The sequence below is a fragment of the Nothobranchius furzeri genome, chromosome 5 (genome assembly GCF_043380555.1).
Source record: "Nothobranchius furzeri strain GRZ-AD chromosome 5, NfurGRZ-RIMD1, whole genome shotgun sequence".
Lineage (NCBI taxonomy): Eukaryota > Metazoa > Chordata > Actinopteri > Cyprinodontiformes > Nothobranchiidae > Nothobranchius > Nothobranchius furzeri.
This window is the reverse complement of record NC_091745.1, coordinates 73,208,131-73,228,792: the sequence shown is the minus strand read 5'-3', so window position 1 is coordinate 73,228,792 and position 20,662 is coordinate 73,208,131. Positions and strand designations below refer to the sequence as shown.

Genomic DNA, 20,662 nt, shown 5'->3' with positions numbered 1-20,662 from the left:
AAAAAACAACACGGGCTCAGCTGAAACTTTACCAAAAGCCTGAAACTTTTATTTTATCCCCGCCGCGTGTTTTGGTGCCCCTCTCCGTGTGCGCGCGCTCTCATCCCTGTGCGCACCCATTCATCCTGCGTCCTGACAACTTTCCTCCTCTGCGAAGAAGAGACCCGGAGCACGTGACCGTTTCCGGACTTTGGTTTATTTATTTGTTTATTTATTTGTTTATTTATTTAATTATTTGTTGGCCTCCACTTGTCTCCCCTCCCTCTCGCGCTGTCTCTCTTGGACCCGAGTCAAAAATGAAACGTAAGTGAGAAATGATTGCAGAATGCTTTGTTTCCAAACTTTTCCTTGACGTGTCCGTATGAAGTGTATTGTTTTGTTTTCTGCGCTCTGCCCGGGTGCACGTGAAAGCCACCCGGGGACACAGACGCTCCTGCGCTGTTATTTTGGCTGTGATTCTTGCGGCTCACCTGTAATTATCATGCATTCATCATCTCAGCCCCGCTTCCCTTCTTTTTCTAACACTATTTGAACTTGAAAGGCTAAAGAATGAATGAGCTTACTGTTCGACTTGGCTGGGACTTTTTAATTTATACCGCCGCCGCTCACGCGCCTATCGGGTTGCAGGTGTGACAATCAGCTGCATTCATCAGCCTTTTGCTTATGGCGAGGAAGTGATGGAGATATTATGTGTCAAAGCCCGACTTTTTAATGCTTTAATGATGCACGCTCAGTCATGTGACTACATGACTTTGGGGATTCCTCTGCCAAGTCTGCAGCCATTGTTTATGTTGGGCTGCATCATCATCATCCTCTCCCCGAGCTGACAGCCGTGGTCCGGAGTCAGGATCATTACGGTGAGATGACAGCGCATCTTCACTAATCGCTTCCGTTTTTTTTCGCCCCTCCAGTGCTGCTGGACTCCTTGTCGCTGCTCTTCTCGCTGATCCTGGCTCAGCTGCCGGTCTTCGCGTCTGCCTCACCCATGAGGAGGTCCAGTGACCTGGACAAGCTCTCCAATCAGACCAAGAATCTGATGAAACTCACTCAGGAGCTGTTGGTAAGTGGAGATAACCTGATCAGCTGACTGTGTTTGATATGGCTCTGTCACTAAATGAAATCTGATGCTAATGTGATCACTCTGAGGGGTGGAAACAGGTTTACTAAGCAGCTTTCATTAATCACTAACTGGCTGTGGAATGTGACTGAGTGATATCACTTTTAATCCACGCTGAAATCTGCAAGTCTGACTCAGCAGCCCCCAGCTGCAGCCAGCAGCAGCTATTACCCCATCACCTCGCTCTAAGACCACAAAACACCAGCTGAGCTAAGATGCGTGAATAATGAAACAGCTCTGGTGACAGTCCCACCTGTTATTGCTAAGCTCCAGACTCGTTGAAATATCATGTTTTCTTAACCAAGTTGGTCCCTAAATCATATTTGTTTACAGTCAAGTGAAAGATCAGATCTGAGGTCAGTGGCGAGCTATCAACTCAGTGAAAAGACAAGCAGGATCACATCTGCAGATCTCTGGTCACGCCGCTGATCTTGATGCTATTTTTGCGTTATGCAAACTTTTGTTCAGAGGATAAAATCAAAAATAGCAACATACTCTCTCTAGTCTTGGCCATTAGATAGTGACTAGACAATGTGTGTGTGTGTGTGTGTTTGTGCGTGTGCATAAATTGGTGACTAAGAACAAGGTTTTTGCTGCTGTGTGAAACCTAAAATCCAAATGTGTAAAAAACCAGTATCGCCAAAGCCTGTTCTGTGTTATACGACGTTCAGAGACATAGAATATTTATTTATAATTTTTTTTCCTCCCACAATTTTTAGTATGGAATTCCACTAAAGAGAGGACAGCGTTAGGAAAAATAAATAGAGTGGGAATCCATGGAAAGTCCCTGCAAATAAGCAACGAAACTGAAGCTTTAAGGAGAGAGGAGTGTGTGAGTGTGTGAGTGTGTGTGCGTGTGTGCGCGTGTGTGTGTGTGTGTGTGTGTGTGTGTGTGAGAGAGAGAGAGAGAGAGAGAGAGAGAGAGAGAGAGAGAGAGAGGTTGTAAATGTGCGTAAATCTGTGCAAGCCAACGTAAAACGTGTGTGTGATGAACTTTCTGTAAGAAGTCCCTGTTATAAAGGTGCAAAGTTTGGTGCTTTACTGTTTATCTCCACCAACAAAAGAGGCCTGATAAAAATCAAAAAAAAGAGATTTATCACATTCAAGCATTTGCATTCAGGAAGAAAAAAGGCTGGATGCTTATAGTTGTGTGGGGGTGAGGTCATGGTCTGCAACGGCGAGAACAAGAAGAAAGGGAGAGGAGAATTAAAGATTGTGCAAAAACTACAATAAATGAGATCAGAAAGCTCGGTGTGTGCGTGCGTGCGTGTGTGTGTGTGTGTGTGTGTGTGTGTGTGTGTGTGTGTGTGTGTGCATGCACATGATGCTGCTTTGCACACCTGGTCTGATGCAAAAGGAGCAAAAAGTGCCAAGGAGATGGGAGGGAGGTTAAAGGATGGACAAAAGCAGCAGAGACAAAACATGTCCAATGTTTTGGACGATAAAACGCGCGCTCTTACGACAGACTGATGTGGAGACATGAGAGACAATGCAGCACATTCATAGCAGCAAACATCAACACGAACAGCGGCACAAAGGACAAAACCATCATAGCAGGTTAAGGAAGCATTAAGCACACTCAACCTGTTTTCCAAAACATTCCTCGGCACTCATCAACCTAATGCTGTTGTGTTCCTCTGCTGATTGAACATGACTCACGCTGCATCCATCATGTCCGTTCGCCCCGCCTGAATCAGGGCTGCATATTTCATCCTAAATTGGACCACTGATGAGCACAGCTGCCCGTTTATGAAGTCAAACACCTGCACTGAGGTGTTTTATCTCCCTCTGCTGGTCGCAGCGAGCATGGCGCCTGTAGCCTGATGATGGTCTACAGCACGAATGGAACTGGACAGCACTCTTGCGTCATTCAGTCTTATTTTAGCCGTGACCCTGGAGTTTCCCTGCAGCCTTGTGTTGTCTGTCCCACTTGGAGCCTTCTTAGTCACTGCGTGTGTTGTTATCCCAACTCCAAGCAGAAAACATCCTGTGGGTTCAGGCCATTTGCTCTTATTGTTGACATTTGGGGTGGCTGAAAGTAGGTGAACTCACACTGAACCTGATTAAGCAGACTCCTCTCAGTGAAAGCCACCATCTATAGAAAACTGCGATCCAGTGGAGATGCCAGACTAATTCTTTCCTCGCGTTGTCGTGGCTCGTTCCAGGATGAGTTCAGTTGCTCTGAAGTAAATGACTAACGGGCCGATTTTCTCTTTCAGAAGGAGCATGCGTTTGACTCAGACGTTGAGTCCCACAGGTTCAGGTCCCTGCCAGAAATGAGCAACAGATCAGCCAATGACCTCACCAGTCTTGAGGTAATGCGCTGATAATGTGGTTGTAATGTACCTCGGTGTGTGCATGTGTAGAAAGAGGGACAGGCCACACCCGTGCAGAGTCTCTAAAGTGTGTCTGTGTTGTTTCCAGCTGAAGCCCACTCTTTCTCAGCTGCACGCCGACCTGAAGCTGTACGAGCATCACTTTGAGTGGCTGAACCGGGTCTCAAAGAAGCACCACCACCCTGCAGTACCCAAACTGATGGAGATGATCAAAGAGATGAAATCGCTCATCATGTTGCTGAATCGTCAGGTAAAGGCTTGAGTTTGTCAACCTGATGCCCTGCGATTTACTTTTTAATAACTGCTATCTCACCTTTTGTCGATAGCTCTAAGACCGACCTCCCTTTGGAGAGTTAGAGCTCAATCTACAACTAGATTGATAAGCTAATGGCTAGTCTAAGGACTGCCATTAATACGAGTTAATTGCTGCTATTTTAAAACAAGTCCAGCCTTTAAAGAAGTGGTTCACTGTAAAACCATTTTTAATTATTATTTCTGATTAGAATTAGTCACGTTGAGCTTTTCATGCAGGCTGAACATGAACACCTATCTCCTGCATTAGCTTCTGATAGAAAACAGATGGTGAAACTTCAGGACTAGAAAATCCTGACAGATCTACGTTAGGGTTGAACGATTAATTGCATATGCAATTAAATTGTGATGTGACAAAAGGAGATTTTCTAATCGCAACGGCTGCAGTTTGACTGGCAGTGAGTGTTTAGCACAATGCTAATATACATTGAAAAACCCGTAGGGATGCTAATGCTAATATCGCTGATGACATTCTTACAAATTACGAATTAGGAACGTGCCAAATTATTACATTTGGAGTCTAATAAAAAGTAAAAACTATTATTAATCAAATAAGTACAGACAGATATTTTAGTAAAGCTAGAAAACTGTAAGAGACTTTAACTCCACTGGCTAGCAGCTATGAACGAAATTGAACTACGGAAGCTCTGCATGGACAAAACGTCAAAAACTCTAAAATCAGAATACTTCAATAAATGGGACACACTTCCTGCGAATCATGGTCCTTCAGTAGCTGCAAAGCATTGCACCTTAAAATACAAAATTTTGTTTTTACTTGTGAGTGAATGACAAATAAACTTGTTGATATATGTAGATAAATATGTAGATACATAAACTTGTTTATATTTAGTACAAGTTACATAGATTTATTTTTTGTTTTGTTTTGTTTCCGTTAGTTGAAAAATGAGAAAGCCCCTTGAGAAAATAATCGTGAATGAAATCGCAGTTGCAATATTGAAGAAAAAAATCGCAATTAGATAATTTTTCAAAATCATTCAGCTCTAATCTATGTCACACTGTCACTTAACAGTCATGGACTCACCCATCTCGACAGGGAAGGCTGTTGTTGGTTTAGCCTCCTGAAAACAGCAAAGAACATCTTGACTAGCAGAAGCTAACCGTTAGCATTAGTAACGCAACTACACAGCAGAAGCTCCTCCAGGCTTGTGTTATTTGTGGAGATAATACATCCATGTCAAAGAGCAAACAATCTCAGTGGTAGAGTCGCATTGCTGTTATCCAATCAGAGGCAAGATGTGTTCAACGCCTTTAACGCTGCCATTAATTTAGCAGAACACTGTAACATATAATTTTTAGATGTTAGCTAGGGGTAATAGTAGCAGCTAGCAGTAGCATTTCTGTTGCAGCCAGAAATAGAATAGAATAGAAAATCCTTTTATTGTCTCTCATTGGGGAGGTTTGGGTGACACAGCAGCTATTATATTAATTATAGGAACAAAAAAAAGGGGATTAAAATAATAATAAAAGAAAACAACAAAACATAACACATAGATACTTTTAAGATTCTAAATATTCAAATATTAAAAGCTAAAAAATGCTGAATATAGGCTCATTAAAAAAATTATAAGTATAATATTACTGTGTGAATTAAAAACAGATGACGGAATATTTACTTTTAATGGGAAAAAAACTGTCCAAATAGTGAGTGTGTGCAGGTATAATGACAACAAAAAAATGTGCAAATCACAAAAAGCTGCAGGACTTAAGGGATGCAAAAGAGATTATTTACTGGGTTTGGTGGGACCAGTGGTAGTTGTAATTGGAAGTAAAGCTGCTGGAGGGAGGACCTGTGATAAGATGCAGCAATATGCCACTAAAGGAGTTTTTCAACTCCACAACAGCTTCATACACGGGATAGATGGGGCCATCGTAGAGCTGGAGAGGTTATTCTGTGGCAGATTTATAGTATTTTAGCTGAAATAATTACGGAAGTATAAATTAGCCGTAGTAGAATTGTTCAGGAAAGGGTCATTTGCATGAAACCCAAAGGGGTTCAACTGAAGGCAAATGGACTTCTTTGGTTTCTTGAAGACGTTTCACTTCAAGAAACTGAAACTATTCCCACAGTTTCAGTCAAGGTCACACCCTCCTGCATTTAATCATTTCAATGACTCACGCACAATAGAGGCTAAAAATTCATCAGGAGGTAGGGAAGAGGGGTATTCATAGGTAGTTTCTGCTCGTTAAGCAACAATAGGCAGCTATTTATAAGTTTGACCCTCGGGCAAGAAGAGAGACGTATTCAAGAAACCAAAGAGGTCCAGTTCCCTTCGTTTGAATCCTTTTGGATTACCGTGACCTGGATGACTGAGAACTTTCACCAGCGTTTGCATGAAATGCTAATGCATGTTTTAAATTGTAGTTTTATAAAGGCAGAATATTCATATTTTTCATTTTCCTCTGAATAGATGCAGAGAATCGACGCGCCAAAGCTGACGTCTGCGACCCCCTCCCTCCCCCCTCACCTCCCCTATCATTTTGACGTCCTGCAGTCCAGTCACGAGCTTCTCCAACACTTCAAGCTCTTCTGTGATTGGGCCTACAGAGCGTTCATCAGCCTCAAACCCAAAGCTTCAGCGGTGCAATGATGATGCATACGGAGCTGAGTCAGAGTGCCACCTACGGAGTTCTGCCTCAGTCACAGGGGAGAACAGAACCGAGTCAGTGCACACTGTAGTCACTCAAGAGGCCCGGATGTTACCGTCCGTGTGAAGAAAGTGTCTTTCTGAGAGCCAATAGGGATGCAGCACACTGCAGCCCATTCTGACCATCAAGATTCCCGTTAAACTGATTCTCTAATCTGTCTCCTAACGCCTTTGTTCATGTCCATGTTATTTATGTATTTATTTATTTATTGACTCTTAGTAATTTATTTATTTTATTTATTTAAATGTGTATTGTGCCATTCTAACTTTAGTTTCTGTACTAACGTGAACCTATATGCCAACACTTTTTGTTCTCTGTCTGTTTTTCCCCACTCTCGTCTCCATGATAATTCAAAACAAAATCTAAAAATATACTAAAAACAACAAAAACATAATACAGTAGCTCTTCATCCATTTGCAGCTCTGGGTAATTTTTTAAACTTCATTTAAACTAACTCAGTTTGCTTTTTATTTACATATTTATTCAGCCAACGTTTTGTCCAGAAGACGTAGCAACCGGGACAGTCGAGCTTCTCGCTCCCTCTCACACAGAGTGCCCTTGAACATTCAGTAATGGTAAAGTTATTTCCAACAAAGTTAAATATGTCATGTGTGGACGATAACCAAAGTGAGGCGAATACTCTTCATTCGTGCCACAGACCAACTTCCTGTTTTAAATGCTGATTCCTGGCGATATTTAACATTGTGGTGAAGCTCTATGAATGCACCCTCTTGCTGAGCACTGATGGTCCTGATTAAATTCTTTGCACAAACCTATTAGGATTAGCCTTCTGAAAAAGTGAGATGGCTGATTTTGAACTTGAGCTTTGAGCCTGGCAGGTTTATTATTTTTGGTTAAACACCCAAAGCCTTCAAATACTATGTATTGTGACGCTATGTTCTGTACAGATGTACATAAATATACAAGAATGTAAATTGTTGTATACAGAGCTTTTTGTGTATTGTGTTATTTTCTACCATATAATGTAGATTAATTTACTTTTATCACTATAATTTTATTCATTCCTATTTTAGTATTTGTTACAGTATTGACTATTTATTTAAGTAACTCGGTGGATCTATTTATTTTGTGCTGCAGTGGAGCAAGTCTCCCTTCCTTTTGTACTTTTATACAGGTTTTTATTCTTATTCACTATTATTGTACTACCACATTTAAATTATGTCTGTAACAGCAAGATGCCTCCTTCAGACACTGATTGGCCTCAATGTGAAAAGTGTGCCTTGGTGAAATAAATGCTAAAGAATGTGCACAGTGGATGTGAGTTTATCTTTCATCTCATCGCAGGCCTGCTCTGGGTCAACAGCAGATAAAACATGAAAACAGTTCACAAAACAGATTTCAGATAAGAAGGTAAAATGCAATTTATTTTTCTGGAAAAACAGGAAAAAACTGTATGAAATTGACAATAAGATTATAGAATTAAACTAAAAATACAATAATTCAGAAAAAACTGATTATTTTATGCATTCAATTAGTTAAAATTATGCTAGTTTAAAGCATAAGGGTGTTGCTGCTGCTAACCATAGACTTGAAAATGTAGATGCCCTATTGGATGCTGAAAGCTCACTCTCCAAAACAAACTGGGGTCATCACAGAGTGAGCAACTATGGCCGTTTTATAACAGCCTATGAATGCAACAGCTGGCGTACTATTGAAAACAGATCATGTTGGGCTACTCTGGGACTTTTCTAGCCTACCTGTTGGGATTTTATATTTATATTTAAATTTAAATGTTTGTTTTATTTTATGCAATTATATATTACCCATCATGCATACTATACGTCTGATTTTGTGAAAAAGCATAATAAAATGTGTATTTTAATTGGGTAGGCACCTTATTCAGTATACATAAAAGCACTGGGGCGATCTCACACCTATCCAAGATGGCGGCCGGACACTACGGCAGCGCCAGTGTCTGTTAAGCCTGTAAGTACTACGTTACCCATAAGTCTCAGCGGCGGGGATAAATACAACATATTTTTGATAATCGAATTTAAAAAAATATATAGTACCATTTTATGTGGTGTTAAATTGGTAAGTTTTGTGTTAGTGATATTCCTTTTCCGGTTTATGTCACGTGGTTTATGTGTCTGTTAAACCACACAGCCAATCACAGTAGCTCTTCTTTTCCACCACAGAGCCAATCAGCGTCGCTTTTGTTGGAAGGCGGTGTCGGGCGGACGACTTCTGTTAGTTTGCGCTGTGTTTATTGTTAAGGTTGTGTGGATTAGCACTGCAGGACCCAGTTTCCTGTACTAATATTTACATTATCACCCGAGGATGCGTTAAAAGGGCGCGGTGAGTACTTCCTCAGCCTGTATCGGTTTCCTTAACGAGCAGTTTAACCACGTTATTTCGCTCTGAGAGTAGCTCCGTTAGCTTAAAACAGGCCACTGGTGCCTCTGTTGGTGCTGTGGAAATAACAACTTAGCATGTTTTCTGATGATCTGCGACGCTGACCGCTTACATTAGGACACAGATGTATCACAGTGTGTGTTAGCTGGAGCCTCTGTGCGGGATTTGTTCTCATTAGGCACCGCACTGCGGGCACGGACAGAGAGCCGATGGCCGGAGGGGAGGACCACCTCCAGGCACGGGGGGGGGGGGGGGGGGGGTTTAGGCAGGCAGGCAGGAATTTAAGGGTGTGGAACACTGAAAGAAACATTTTAAAAAGCTGATTTATGGTTATAATCGGTCACTCTGAGTGTCTCATGCAGGCTGAACATTAAAATAGGCTCCTACACCTATCTCCTGCTTTAGCTTCTAATTGAAAATAGACTGTGAAACTCCAGGATGTGAAAAGCCTGACAGATCTACATCACACTGTCACTTGTTCATAGACTCACCCAACTTGATTCGCGACTGGGAATGCTGTTGGTTTAGCTTCCAGGAAACGGCAGAAAACATCTTGCCTAGTAGAAGCTAATTGTTAGCATTAGTACCTTCACCACACAGCAGAACTCCTTCAGGCATGAGTTATTTGTGGAGATAAAACATCAGTGTTTCAGGGCAAACGGAGTCAGTGGTAGTCATGTTGCTGTTACCCAATCCGAGGCAAGATGTCCAAAAATCAGGAATTAAGACTCCAAAACCTGCCGTCTGAAGCTCAGCTGTGACTTGGCTTACTTCTAAGTCCTGAACTAGGAGTTAACTCTGTTTATTTTCATTTCATGACAGACTTGTTCCAGCATCACTACTTGGTATGGCAGCTGTGGTTTCCAGGGGCTAACAAGAATGGAATCTCTTAGTAAAATGAATGAAAAAAAGGTGAAGCTCAAACCATGATGCTGCACCAGACCTGAGCCCCACTTGCTTCCAAGGAACTCTCTCATCTGATGGCTAACTCTGTGGCCTTGGTGGTCCATGCAGAACTCCTTCCACCTCAGTCCAGCCCTTCCCTCTCCTCTTTCCCTTCCCTTCTTGGCTCAGGAGAGGATGGGGAGGACGACAGGGAAAGAGCGGAGCTGGTGGAGGAGGAAAAGGAGGTAGTAGAAGGAGGACAGGAGGTGGTTCTGGACATCGTAACGTCGGCTCAGCAGTCAGAGCAGTCGGATCATCCTTTCCAGTGTCAGGACTGTGGAAAAAGCTTCAGGTGGTCATCTCGACTGACCCACCACCAGCGCAGCCACAACAACGAGCGACCCTACCGCTGCAACCTCTGCCCCAAGGCCTTCAAGGGCTCCTCTGCTCTGCTTTACCACCAGCGGTACCTAAAACTTAAACCTTTCTGTGAAAAACATTTCATAATAAAGCTTTACAGCTTGTGTTTTTATTGGCATTTCTTTTCAGATTCCCAATTTTACAGCTCATTTCTTTTCCATTTCCTTGAGTATAGCTTATCGTAAATACTAGAAATGTTTTCAATCGTCTTTTTACTGAATATTTAAAACGGCTGATGCCTAACTGTGGTTGCCTCCTTGCTGAGTACATTTATTTTGCAGGTCTCACTCAGGAGAGAAGCCTTATAAATGCCAGGACTGCGGCAAAGCCTTCAAACGCTCGTCTCTTCTCCAGGTGAGAAACCAGACCGGGTTATTTTGTCACCGGTGATTTTATAAACGGAGAAAAAAATTAGGAAGAGCCTTAAAAACGCTGATCTGTCCTCAGGTCCATCAGAGTGTTCACACTGGAGTCCGTACCTTCGTGTGCCCGTACTGCCCCCTGACCTTCAAATGGAGTTCTCACTACCAGTACCACCTGCGCCAGCACACTGGAGAGTGCCCATACCCGTGCGATACTTGCTCCAAAGCTTTCAAGAACTCAAGCAGCCTGCGGCGACACAAAAACGTACATCTCGGCCTCAAGCCGTACACGTGCCAAGTGTGTAACAAGTCCTTCACCCAGTCTACGAACCTGAGGCAGCACATGAGGATACACACGGGCGAGAGGCCGTATGTCTGCGGCGAGTGTGGGCGGAGCTTCACTCATTCGTCGAACCTGGCGCTGCACAAGAACTCCCATTCCAACCTCAACACTGGAGCCAAGGAGAGCAAGAGGGGAGAGGAGGCACGGAAGGGGAGAGGGATAGTGCAGGTGGTGGTTGGGACAGAGGACGTGACATCATCCATGCTTACAGACATGGTCGGGTTTGTGAGCCAAGAAGGAACTGATGGCGTCGGTGTGGGGATGGAAGAAGTGTTTTTGTCAACCATGTCCTCCGGTCAGAACTCAGGCCCTTTCCCCCAGCTCACACTCACTCCTTCTGGGGAGGACGTGTGCACATCCCGGGCCATCGGGACAGAGGTGCACCTGAGCACCAACACCGGGGCCAGTGTGCTGCTGTACAGCTGTGGCAGCTGCAGCCATACGTTTGGCACACGGACAGAGTTAGAGGAGCACCAGGTCATCCACATGGCTCCTGTGGCGCATGGGGCTGGTGGAGAGGCAGGACATGTTGGCGATGGGCTTGTGGGAGCTGGACACCTGCTGGCTGACTTTGAGGAGGTGGTGGAAACTACGTCAGTGGCAGAAGTTGGACACACGGCAGAGGTGCTCCTTGGTTTAACAGAAGGAACAGATGGCTGCGGCACTGTAAGTGGGGGATTAAAGCTTTTATCACTTGAGTAAAAGGGAAACAACAACAATCTAACCTACATCTAGAGCCCACTGGTAGAAAGATCTGATGTAACTAGGGGTAGACCAGTATATCAGGCCCTTATTTAATATTATTTTATATATTAGCATCGGCACATAGACCTTAGCTGATTTAAAGGCAGGCAGATTGCCGGGCAGTCCGGTGCCGCTGCAGAATTTAATTTAAAAGTATATTTTTAGTCCTGAATAACATCTGCATAATTAATGCTCTAAAAATTATTTTCAACTAAACGTCTTTGGTCAGCTCATCGATATGTTTGATTAACTTTAGTTAGAAGTCTGATTTGTTCACTGAGCCGTGCACAAAAATTAAGATTTAAAGCGACGGTGTGTATTTTCCCCGAAGATAGGGGGCATACCTAAATCTAGACCTTACCTACAGATGGCCATTAGGGTCAAAAATCCACGGGAGCGCGGATCGTGCAACCTCCTGCAAAACGACAAGCACATCAGGCTCCCTTTCATCACTGGATACGAGCGAAGAGGTAAATGTGTAAAACGACATTTATGAATGGTGAAAGTTTTGTAACCGCCTGGTACAATTCAGTAAATGTGTTTTGTCCTCACAGGCACCCATAGAAGGAAACGCTGCTTCTAATATGGCGTCCCCCTAGAGACTTAAAGGGGCATTATGGAAGTTTGACAGCCAAAACATGTATAGAAATAATAAATGTCTTCTTCATACATTCTCCTGCAATGCCCTGGTCCTGTAGAATGAGCCCTGGCATTTTTACTGTGATTGCCTGTTTTTCTGTAAAATCACAGAAAAAGAGATGCTCGGGTCGAGCAGGCTGCTTCGTGCGCGTTCACGCTCAGGCATAGCCCGTAGCATTTGCTATCAGTAGCTTTAGCAGCAGAGAGAGGTAGTGCCAACTCAGCGACTTTGTCACTGTTCCTAACGCCTAGCGACGAACCTAGCTACATTTCTGAGGACCCTTGGCTACTTTCTGTAGAACTTTCTTCTAGATATTTCCTGCAAATTAGCAACAAAATAGCCATTTTCGCTCGGAACCATTCTTTGAACGTTGTTTCAGCTGTTATCAAAGATATAAAAGCTACAGATACAAAAGACTCTGGCGCTTTAGCTCATCTAGTAAGACGTCAGACTCCCGTGCGGAAGATCTGGGTTCGAATCTAGATGTGAACAAAATTCATTTAGAGTTTATTTTTTACATTAATGGTATATTTTTTTACAGTAAGATGCCCAAATTTTTATTTGAGACTCGCCGAACGGCATTGAATTCACAGATAAAAAAGATGTGGGTTCAACTTTCATTTTTGAACAATTTTTCAAGCAAGGGAAGGGAATGATCTGAGCATGCAGGAGGACTGACCCATCTTAAACCTTTGTCGGCTGTGCTGAAGAGAAAGGTACAGAACCAAATTATTTAACTAATTAGCTGCGCGTTCCTCTGTCCTCCGGACCACACCCACACACAGAGCTGACTGTCTCAGCTGTTATTTTCATTAAGGAGTGTGCACGTACAGCATGCGCGCCTCGTGCACGAGCCTACTATTGAAGCTGCCATTACGCTTTTGGCCTGAGGGGGCAATCACGAGCATAAAAATTCAAAACTCCGTAAAGTCCCTTTAAAGACTTAGACCTGATGTTTATGGTTATTTGTTAAGAAGCCGCCAATATTTTTCAACAACTGGGCTTCATTTAATTAATTTAATGAACATTTTGATGAGATAATTTTTAAAAACTACACATTGTCACTTTAACTGTTAAATTCTGTGTTCTTCAGTAGTTTATATTAATTCATTTTAGCATGAAAATAATACGGAAAAGTCTAAAAAATCAGCTGACCATCACCTCTGCGTGTCGGCATCTGTACTGGCAACAGAAAAACCAGGATCGGTTGACCTCTAGTTGTAACCCACAAATAGAGTAGAGTAGAAAACCCATTTTTTGTCCCACCGTGGGTACATTTCAGTGTCAAAGCTGCAATTACATTCACAACAGGAGCAAAGAAGAAAAAGGACAAAAAGGCTGTAAAGGAAGTAATCAGGAAGCATGTTTTAAGCAGCTCCAGTGACTCTACAAACACCCATCAGAATTTGTTTTCTGGGTTTGGTCTGACAGATGTATGTTTTCAGATGCATAACTTTATAATTTCCTTTGGTTTGTCCTCAGACTGTGGGCACCACCCAGGCCAAGTTTGACCTGCTGCAGAGTTTCACCGAGGTGACTCAGAGCTCGGAGGCCGTTCCGCCAGAGCCCAGAACCGCATGGGCAGGGCTGTCCTGTGGCTATTGCAACAAGGCCTTCAAGACCAGTGGAGGCCTCAACAGGCATGTGTCGCTGGTGAGAATTACTGTCGAGACGCGTCTTACGTTCATCTATCCCTGACAGGAGTTTTATTTTCTCCCGTGTTTTGCTTTTGCTCCTCCAGATGCATTCTCTTTCATCGCAGTCTCGCTCCCAGTTCAGCTGCTCCGCCTGCGATCGCTCGTTTCCTCTTCTTTCGTCGCTCCTCACCCATCAGCATTCCCACACCCCGGAGCAGCGCCTCCTGGCCGAGGCGGAGGCCGAGATCGTGTGTCCTCCGTCCCTTTCCCTGTCCCTCCCCCTGCCCTCCTCTCCCGGCCAGGCCGACAAGCAGCAGGAGAACCAGAGGGAGATCCATGTCGACATCATTGCAGTCGGCGAGGAGCAGGAGGAGCACCCGCCCAAACCTACCAAAGCCCAAAAGAAGGCAGGAGCTAGCAAGAGCACTCCTGCTGGAGGTGAAGCCCAGAGCTTTTTGGTGTTTGTAGACGAACGCTTCACGTTTCACGAGTTTTGTTGGTTTATTTCGCTGTCCTTTAGTTTTTTTAACGTAAACAAAGCCAGTTTTTTTTTATTCCTGCTTACAAGGAGGAGGGAATTACTGATGTGAGGGAATTCTTTACAGGATTGAAGCTCTGATGCAATCATTGGTTTCCTTTGATACAAAGTCTGCTCTTTGTTCTACACCAGCATACAAAACAATACAATTACAAGAGATTTGAATTAAGTGTTTCTGAAGCATCTGCCAACCCCTCTAAGTGACTATTAGAAGAAGAAGAAAATATCTTTTCTGTAGCGCCTCTCAAGACAAAAATCACGAGGCGCTTCACAAAAACAAAAAAATATAGAAAAATGTAAAAATATAAAAAAGCACTTAGAAAATGTTTAAAAATATATTTAAAATGAGCAAAAATAGGCAATTGGGATTTAAAAGAAAAAATGTTCAGAAAGAGAGAGAGAGAACAGGAAAGAGGGAAATCAGTGGATCCTGAGGAGGGTGGAATAGGTGGGGAGAGCAGAATAAAGAGAGAGTGGTGAAGAAGGTCATACAAAAGCCAGCTTGAACAAGTGAGTCTTCAGCTGCTTTTTAAAGGAGACCACTGAGTCCACTGATCTCAGGCTCAGGGGGAGAGAGTTCCAGAGTCTGGGGGCCACAGCAGCAAATGATCTGTCACCTTTGGTCTTTAGCCTGGTGCTGCACAACCAGTAGGCTTTGATCACTGGACCTCAGGGACCTGCTGGGGGTGTAGGGACTAAGAAGATCACCAATGTAAGATGGTGCTTATTCTGTTGTGTATCTGAACTTTGACCTTTTTAGCTTATAAAATGTGAATTTTTCAAAAACAGCTCTTTATGTTTTTCCGTGCAGAGAGGCCGTATCGCTGTTCTGAATGCGGAAAAGCCTTCAAAGGTTCCTCTGGGCTGAAGTACCACATGAGGGACCACACGGGTGAGAGACCTTACCGCTGCACCGAGTGTGGAAAACGCTTCAAGAGATCCTCGCTGCTCTCCATCCATCAGCGGGTAAATGTCGCCGTTTTGTTCAACTGAAGTGAACCGTATGAAGCACGCTGTCGCTGTTGTAGGAGAGCAGGTATTGTTGTAGCTCGGTTCCTTTGCAAGGGTTCTGGACGTGTCGGGGTGGGTCGTCGTTGGCCAGTATAGACCGTTATGGGTCTGCGATTTCAGGAGAGCACTTCAGTCGCAGTTTAGACTCTCACTTGGCAGGCGGGGTTAAAGAAGATGCATACCGTCGCGTCATCCCAGTGCTGTTCAGAACTAAGTCGTGCAACTACAGTGATCCCTCGTTTGTCGCGGTAGATGCGTTCCAGACCTGGCCGCGATAGGTGAAAATCCGCGAAGTAGGGACACCATATTTACAGTACAGTACTATATTGATTTATTGTATGGTCACATTCTCTTTTTGTGGGTAAAACTCAAGAAAAAAATTTTTTACTTGTTTTTTTTATAGTTACAAAAAGTGCATTTTATGATGAAATTGATGAAAAAAAAACAGGAATTTGTTGATATTTCGCATAGAAAAGTACAGCGAATCTGTGAAAAACAGTGTTGGGAGTAACGCCGTTTAAGTATAACGGCGTTTCTAACGGCGTTTTTTTATAGGTAACGAAATAATCTAATTAATTACTTTTCCCGCCGTTACCGTTACTGGGGACGGAAGGTTGTGCGTTACTATGTGCTTGTCGAACTTTGAGCAACAGCGTGAGGCTTTCTGACCGCAACACTTCAGCTGCAGCCAGGGAGAGAGAGGTGTCGGTAACACACTTACAAACACGATGATGATTGGCCGGGTGGGCGGAGACCCTCACCGTCTCAGTCGCTGCATGCACATCAAAGCAATGATGGGAATAATGCCGTTTAAAATAACCGCGTTAATAAAAAATATTTCTTTCTGTAACGAGCAAACTAATTAATTACGTCTTCTTTTAACAAAACGATCGTTTCTGTTACTGATAAGAAAATGCGTGCGTGAAGCTGTCATCATCAGCTGATCAGGAGCTAAAGAGGCAGATGTTTTCATCCAAGTGCGTCACGGCCCGTGAAGAACGAGGAAGACGTGATGAATATCTACGGCTGCAGACCCCCCGCAGATTTGTTGCTGCAGCAGCAAATCTGCGGATCTGCAGCCGTGCCCTTAGCGTGACAGCGGGACGTCCCGAAGGTCCGCTCACCTGTTCACCGCTCAGACGTCCTGATCTTCTGCCTTCCTAGATCATCCAGCTGTAACCTCCTTCTGATCATGTCTTTAGTCCCGCTGTAACACTGATGCATCAGTTTCAGACGTCATGGAGCTCAGGTGTTATTAGAACTACCTGTGTGTGTTTACCACCCAGCTTCAGCTCTTCTGTGGTTGGGTCTGACCCAAGTTAGTAAATGTAAGTCCTCCATCAGGCTTGTGCCTGTTCTAGTGTCATTTTAAAGGATTTTATTTATTTATTTAACCATTAATAGATGAGCAGCAACAGAAATGCTGCTAAAAACACACAATTATGTGAAGCTGTAAAAATTAGAATACTGTGCAAAATTACATTTATTTCTGTAATTTAACTAGACTGAGAGACCATTTAAAGGCTCGGGAACCTTTACAGGTGTTTCTATTTGCAATTTTAAATTTTAGCTGATTGGGTTTTTGTTAAATATCACACAGTGACCTTTTAATAGTCTAGATTAGTGTAATGTTCCTATTAGTAGTTCCTCCTGTTAAGTGTGTATTTGTTTAAATTATTCAGGTTTACATAAAACATTTGGACATACATTTTATTATGTTCAGTCATTAGTCATTTATAATTTACTATTGTAGTAATTCTTGCATTCTTTAATGAAAAAAGTAACTAAGTAGTTACTTTTGTTGGTAACTAGTTACTTTTATGATCTTGTAACTCAGTTAGTAACTGAGTTACTTTTTTGACAAAGTAATCAGTAACTATAACTAATTACTTTTTTAAAGTAACGTTCCCAACACTGGTGAAAAATACCGCGAATCGGCAAATTTCCCTTGAATAAGGCTCCAAAGAAAAAATCCGCAAAGTCGTGAATCCGCGATAAACGAACCGCAAAGTAGCGAGGGATCACTGTATTCAGTATTTAGTGCTGCAACGAATGGTCTGCAGAGCTAACGACAAAAAGGAAACCAACAGGCTCCACGTGTGACTCAGGCGTGCGGTTGCCGAGTCCACGTCTGCCTCGCTGCCCTGCTTAGCCGGTTTGTGGCCGTAAATAGCGTTCAGCGTGTCGTACCACCTCCGTGTATTTCCCCCGTTTCCACTCCGGCTGCTGCTGTCCCGAACTTTTCTATATTGGGCTTTTCATTTCTTCAGCTCGAACACTGTTTCGATGTCCGATCGAACCCTACGGCTGCCACCCGCTCAGAAGCCTCTCTGAAACGTTTTCATTCCTTGCCGATCCGTCTAGCTCGTCCTGACTGTGGTTATCGTCGACGACGGTGACGAGTGTTTGGAGCTCTGAAGCTGACCAACCCTTGCTGCTACTTGCTGCCATTTTCTCACATCCGTAAACAACCTCTGACAATACAAACAACAGAACTGCGGGCTTTGATTTGCTCGTTGCAGGTAGTGACGTATTGTGTTGTGTGACGCCGCTGCTCCGCTCTAGCCGTAACGCTTCATCGTCCATTGAACCTACAGCAGAAAAGGCCCACGAATGGCGCGGCCCGGGTCGGTGGCATGGGACGATTTTACAATCGGCACAGACGAAACAGCGGGGCGCCTGTCCCGGACCTCGCAGTGGAACCAAGCTATCACGGGGATGTTTCTGCTGTGACATCCGTTTTCTGTTTCACCCTTTCCCCCAGGTGCATACAGGAGTCCGGGCGTTCCAGTGTCCCCACTGCCCTCTCACATTCAAATGGAGCTCTCACTACCAGTACCACTTAAGGCAACACACGGGTGAGAGGCCATATGTGTGTAAAGAGTGTGGCAAGTCCTTCAAGAACACCAGCTGCCTGCGGAGACACAGTCAGATGCATTCAGGACTGAGGCCTTACACCTGCTCCATCTGCTCCAAGTCTTTCTCCCAGACATCAAATCTGAAGCAGGTTGGTGCAGCTGGAAGAGACCCTTGTTGATTCTTAAGCATTTCAAACTGAGTCTCACTGTTTCTTGTTTGTCTTTTCCCGAGAGCAGCATGAACGCACTCATTCTGGCGAGCGGCCCTTCCAGTGCACACACTGCAGTAAAAGCTTTACGCACTCCTCCAACCTGCAGCTCCACCTTCGCACGCATTCGTCTCGCAAGGACTTCAAATGCCCGCACTGCTCCAAGGAGTTTGTCATGCACTCGTATTTGCAGAGACACATCCGTACCCACAGCAACACCGTTTCCGTTTCCACGCCTGGCGGTGGAGGTAAAGACGGCGTGGCGGTGAAAGCTAGTGTGGGAGGAGTCACAGCCACCACAACCCTGCTCAATCCCATCACGCTGGAAACCTCGGGGAACAGCGGCAGTCTGATTGTGTCCCAGCCGGCTCTTAATATCCCCCCCAACACCTCCCAGAACTACTTTATGATTCAGACAACCAACGGCCTGCAGCTTATTCCTCTGTCGTCCCCTACACCCACTCCTCCACCACCACCGCCTCCTCCTCCGTCGCAGTCACAGAACTTTATCCTCCTTCAGTGTCCCTCCAATAACAGCGGCCCGTCTAGATTGATTCTCCTCCCCACAGCGAACAATCCTCCACCAGATCCACAGCCTCTTCCTGTTCTTCAGACCATTCAAGCATTCCAGCCTGTCCTCAACCACACACAGACTCCGATACACCAGTTTTCTGCCGTCTCTCAGCAACAGCAACCCACCAAGATCATAGTTAGCAACGCCGCGCACACTCCGGTGTCCACGCCGACTCACAGCATCCCACCGGGATCCCTGTTGACCAGGCCCATCTTAGGGAGGAGCATCCGGACGGCGCGGGGCAGACGGGGCCGCAAACCCAAGGCTGCTCTTCAGAAACCGTCACCGGCTCCCGTCAGTCAGACTGAAGGTGGAGCTGTTCCAGGAACAAAGTGTAATGTTGGGGATCAGAATGCTGCTAACGCCGACAACGTTTCATCACCAGCATCCCAGTCCACCGACTCCCACCTTCCCCTGTCGACATCTGAACTCGGTGGAGAGAGAAAAGCACTCGTGCTTCAGACTGAGACCGACGGGCAAGAGAATAATGAAAAGGGTGAAGATTTGCAAAGGATGGTGTCTCTTCTGCATGAATGGGATAGGGAAAAACAGGGTGGAGGTCACGGGGATCAGGGGAAGTCATATGTTCTCCGTTTCCACGCTGGGCCACAGGATGGTGCTTCATCCACTTCTTCCTTCAGCCAGGAGCAAGACGGCAGCGTGGAGCTTTCCTGCACGCCTGCCCATGCTTTTGTACCCCTTGACGGGCAGCAGGTGGTGTTTAATTTGGATGATGGAACCAAGATGGAGCAAGAGGATGAGGGGGGTATGCAGATGATAGCTCTGATTGAACGAGGGGGAGAAATGATGGGGGAAGAGGGGGCGAGGTGCAGTGCTGCCATCGACGAGGAAGACGGTGAAATGGAAAGTATATTTCAGCTGGAAAATGGAGATGAGATCGTAATCATTGAGGTCAGCACCAGCAGCCTCAGAGAAGGAGGGACGGAGAGAGGAGTGGAGGGGCAGATGTCACCAGGAAGCGATGAGAAATATGAAAGTGGAACAGCAGATGTGAAGGAGAACTCTGTGAAAGAACACGGCTCTCCGGACAGCACAGAGGTGCAGTTGTCAGCCGAAGCCACAATAAAAAGCAGCTCTATATCTAACTCTGAGGTGGAGATGTTCTCCTAGGTAAGAACAGGGTTTGTGATGACGTGGACGCCTCACTTTGTGGGCCATTTGGTAGCACTTTAGTCATTTATTTTCACCGGGAACTGAGAGCAATCATGCAGTTTGATGAGCATTGTGTTGTAATGCAACGGTGCCACAACTAGAAATGTTATACATTCAAAAAGGCTGAGCAAGGACCTCTGATTACTCCTAAATATAATAATTAACTTATACTGTCACTGGCAGTTTGTTCAAGTACATATGATTTTGTGAATAAATGTTGTACATGCCCAACTTTTCACAGTGTTAATAGCAAATAGTACGGCTTATTAATAAATCTGATACAATACTTTATTGTTTGACTTATTGCATATAAAAGTTTGATCAAAGCCATTCGTTTTGAAAGGTAATCATTCCTAGTTGTTTTTCAATTAGTTTATTTTAAATGAATTTAGAGACAACATACTTTTTGTGTTTTTATAATGCTTTAATAAAGAAAATATATGCTATATAAACAATTATC

General features: G+C 44.3%; 2 protein-coding genes across 2 annotated transcripts; both read left to right on the top strand.

Moving 5' to 3' along the window:
• Window positions 1-278: 278 nt before the first annotated feature.
• On the top strand, window positions 279-8,292 carry il11a (interleukin 11a). Its single transcript, XM_015950147.3, has 4 exons — window positions 279-1,060; window positions 3,337-3,432; window positions 3,542-3,703; window positions 6,195-8,292. Exons 1-4 carry the CDS (start codon window positions 986-988, stop codon window positions 6,372-6,374), a joined length of 513 nt encoding a protein of 170 aa, XP_015805633.3. The 5' UTR covers window positions 279-985; the 3' UTR covers window positions 6,375-8,292.
• Window positions 8,293-8,583: 291 nt separating this feature from the next.
• On the top strand, window positions 8,584-20,488 carry znf628 (zinc finger protein 628). The gene is made up of 9 exons (XM_015950146.3): window positions 8,584-8,751; window positions 9,631-10,159; window positions 10,395-10,467; window positions 10,561-11,484; window positions 13,685-13,855; window positions 13,944-14,277; window positions 15,189-15,343; window positions 18,153-18,395; window positions 18,484-20,488. The coding sequence occupies exons 2-9, from the start codon at window positions 9,789-9,791 to the stop codon at window positions 20,158-20,160; spliced, it is 3,948 nt and encodes a 1,315-aa protein (XP_015805632.3). The 5' UTR covers window positions 8,584-8,751; window positions 9,631-9,788; the 3' UTR covers window positions 20,161-20,488.
• Window positions 20,489-20,662: the final 174 nt, after the last annotated feature.

Bases quoted from the DNA above. Each gene is read 5' to 3' on its own strand.
- il11a (XM_015950147.3), top strand. From the start codon at position 986: ATGAGGAGGTCCAGTGACCTGGACAAGCTCTCCAATCAGACCAAGAAT. The intron at 3,433-3,541 runs GTAATGCGCTGA...TGTTGTTTCCAG, and splicing joins ATGACCTCACCAGTCTTGAG to CTGAAGCCCACTCTTTCTCA. The intron at 3,704-6,194 runs GTAAAGGCTTGA...TCCTCTGAATAG, and splicing joins TCATGTTGCTGAATCGTCAG to ATGCAGAGAATCGACGCGCC.
- znf628 (XM_015950146.3), top strand. From the start codon at position 9,789: ATGGCTAACTCTGTGGCCTTGGTGGTCCATGCAGAACTCCTTCCACCT. The intron at 10,160-10,394 runs GTACCTAAAACT...TTTATTTTGCAG, and splicing joins GCTCTGCTTTACCACCAGCG to GTCTCACTCAGGAGAGAAGC. The intron at 18,396-18,483 runs GTTGGTGCAGCT...TCCCGAGAGCAG, and splicing joins AGACATCAAATCTGAAGCAG to CATGAACGCACTCATTCTGG.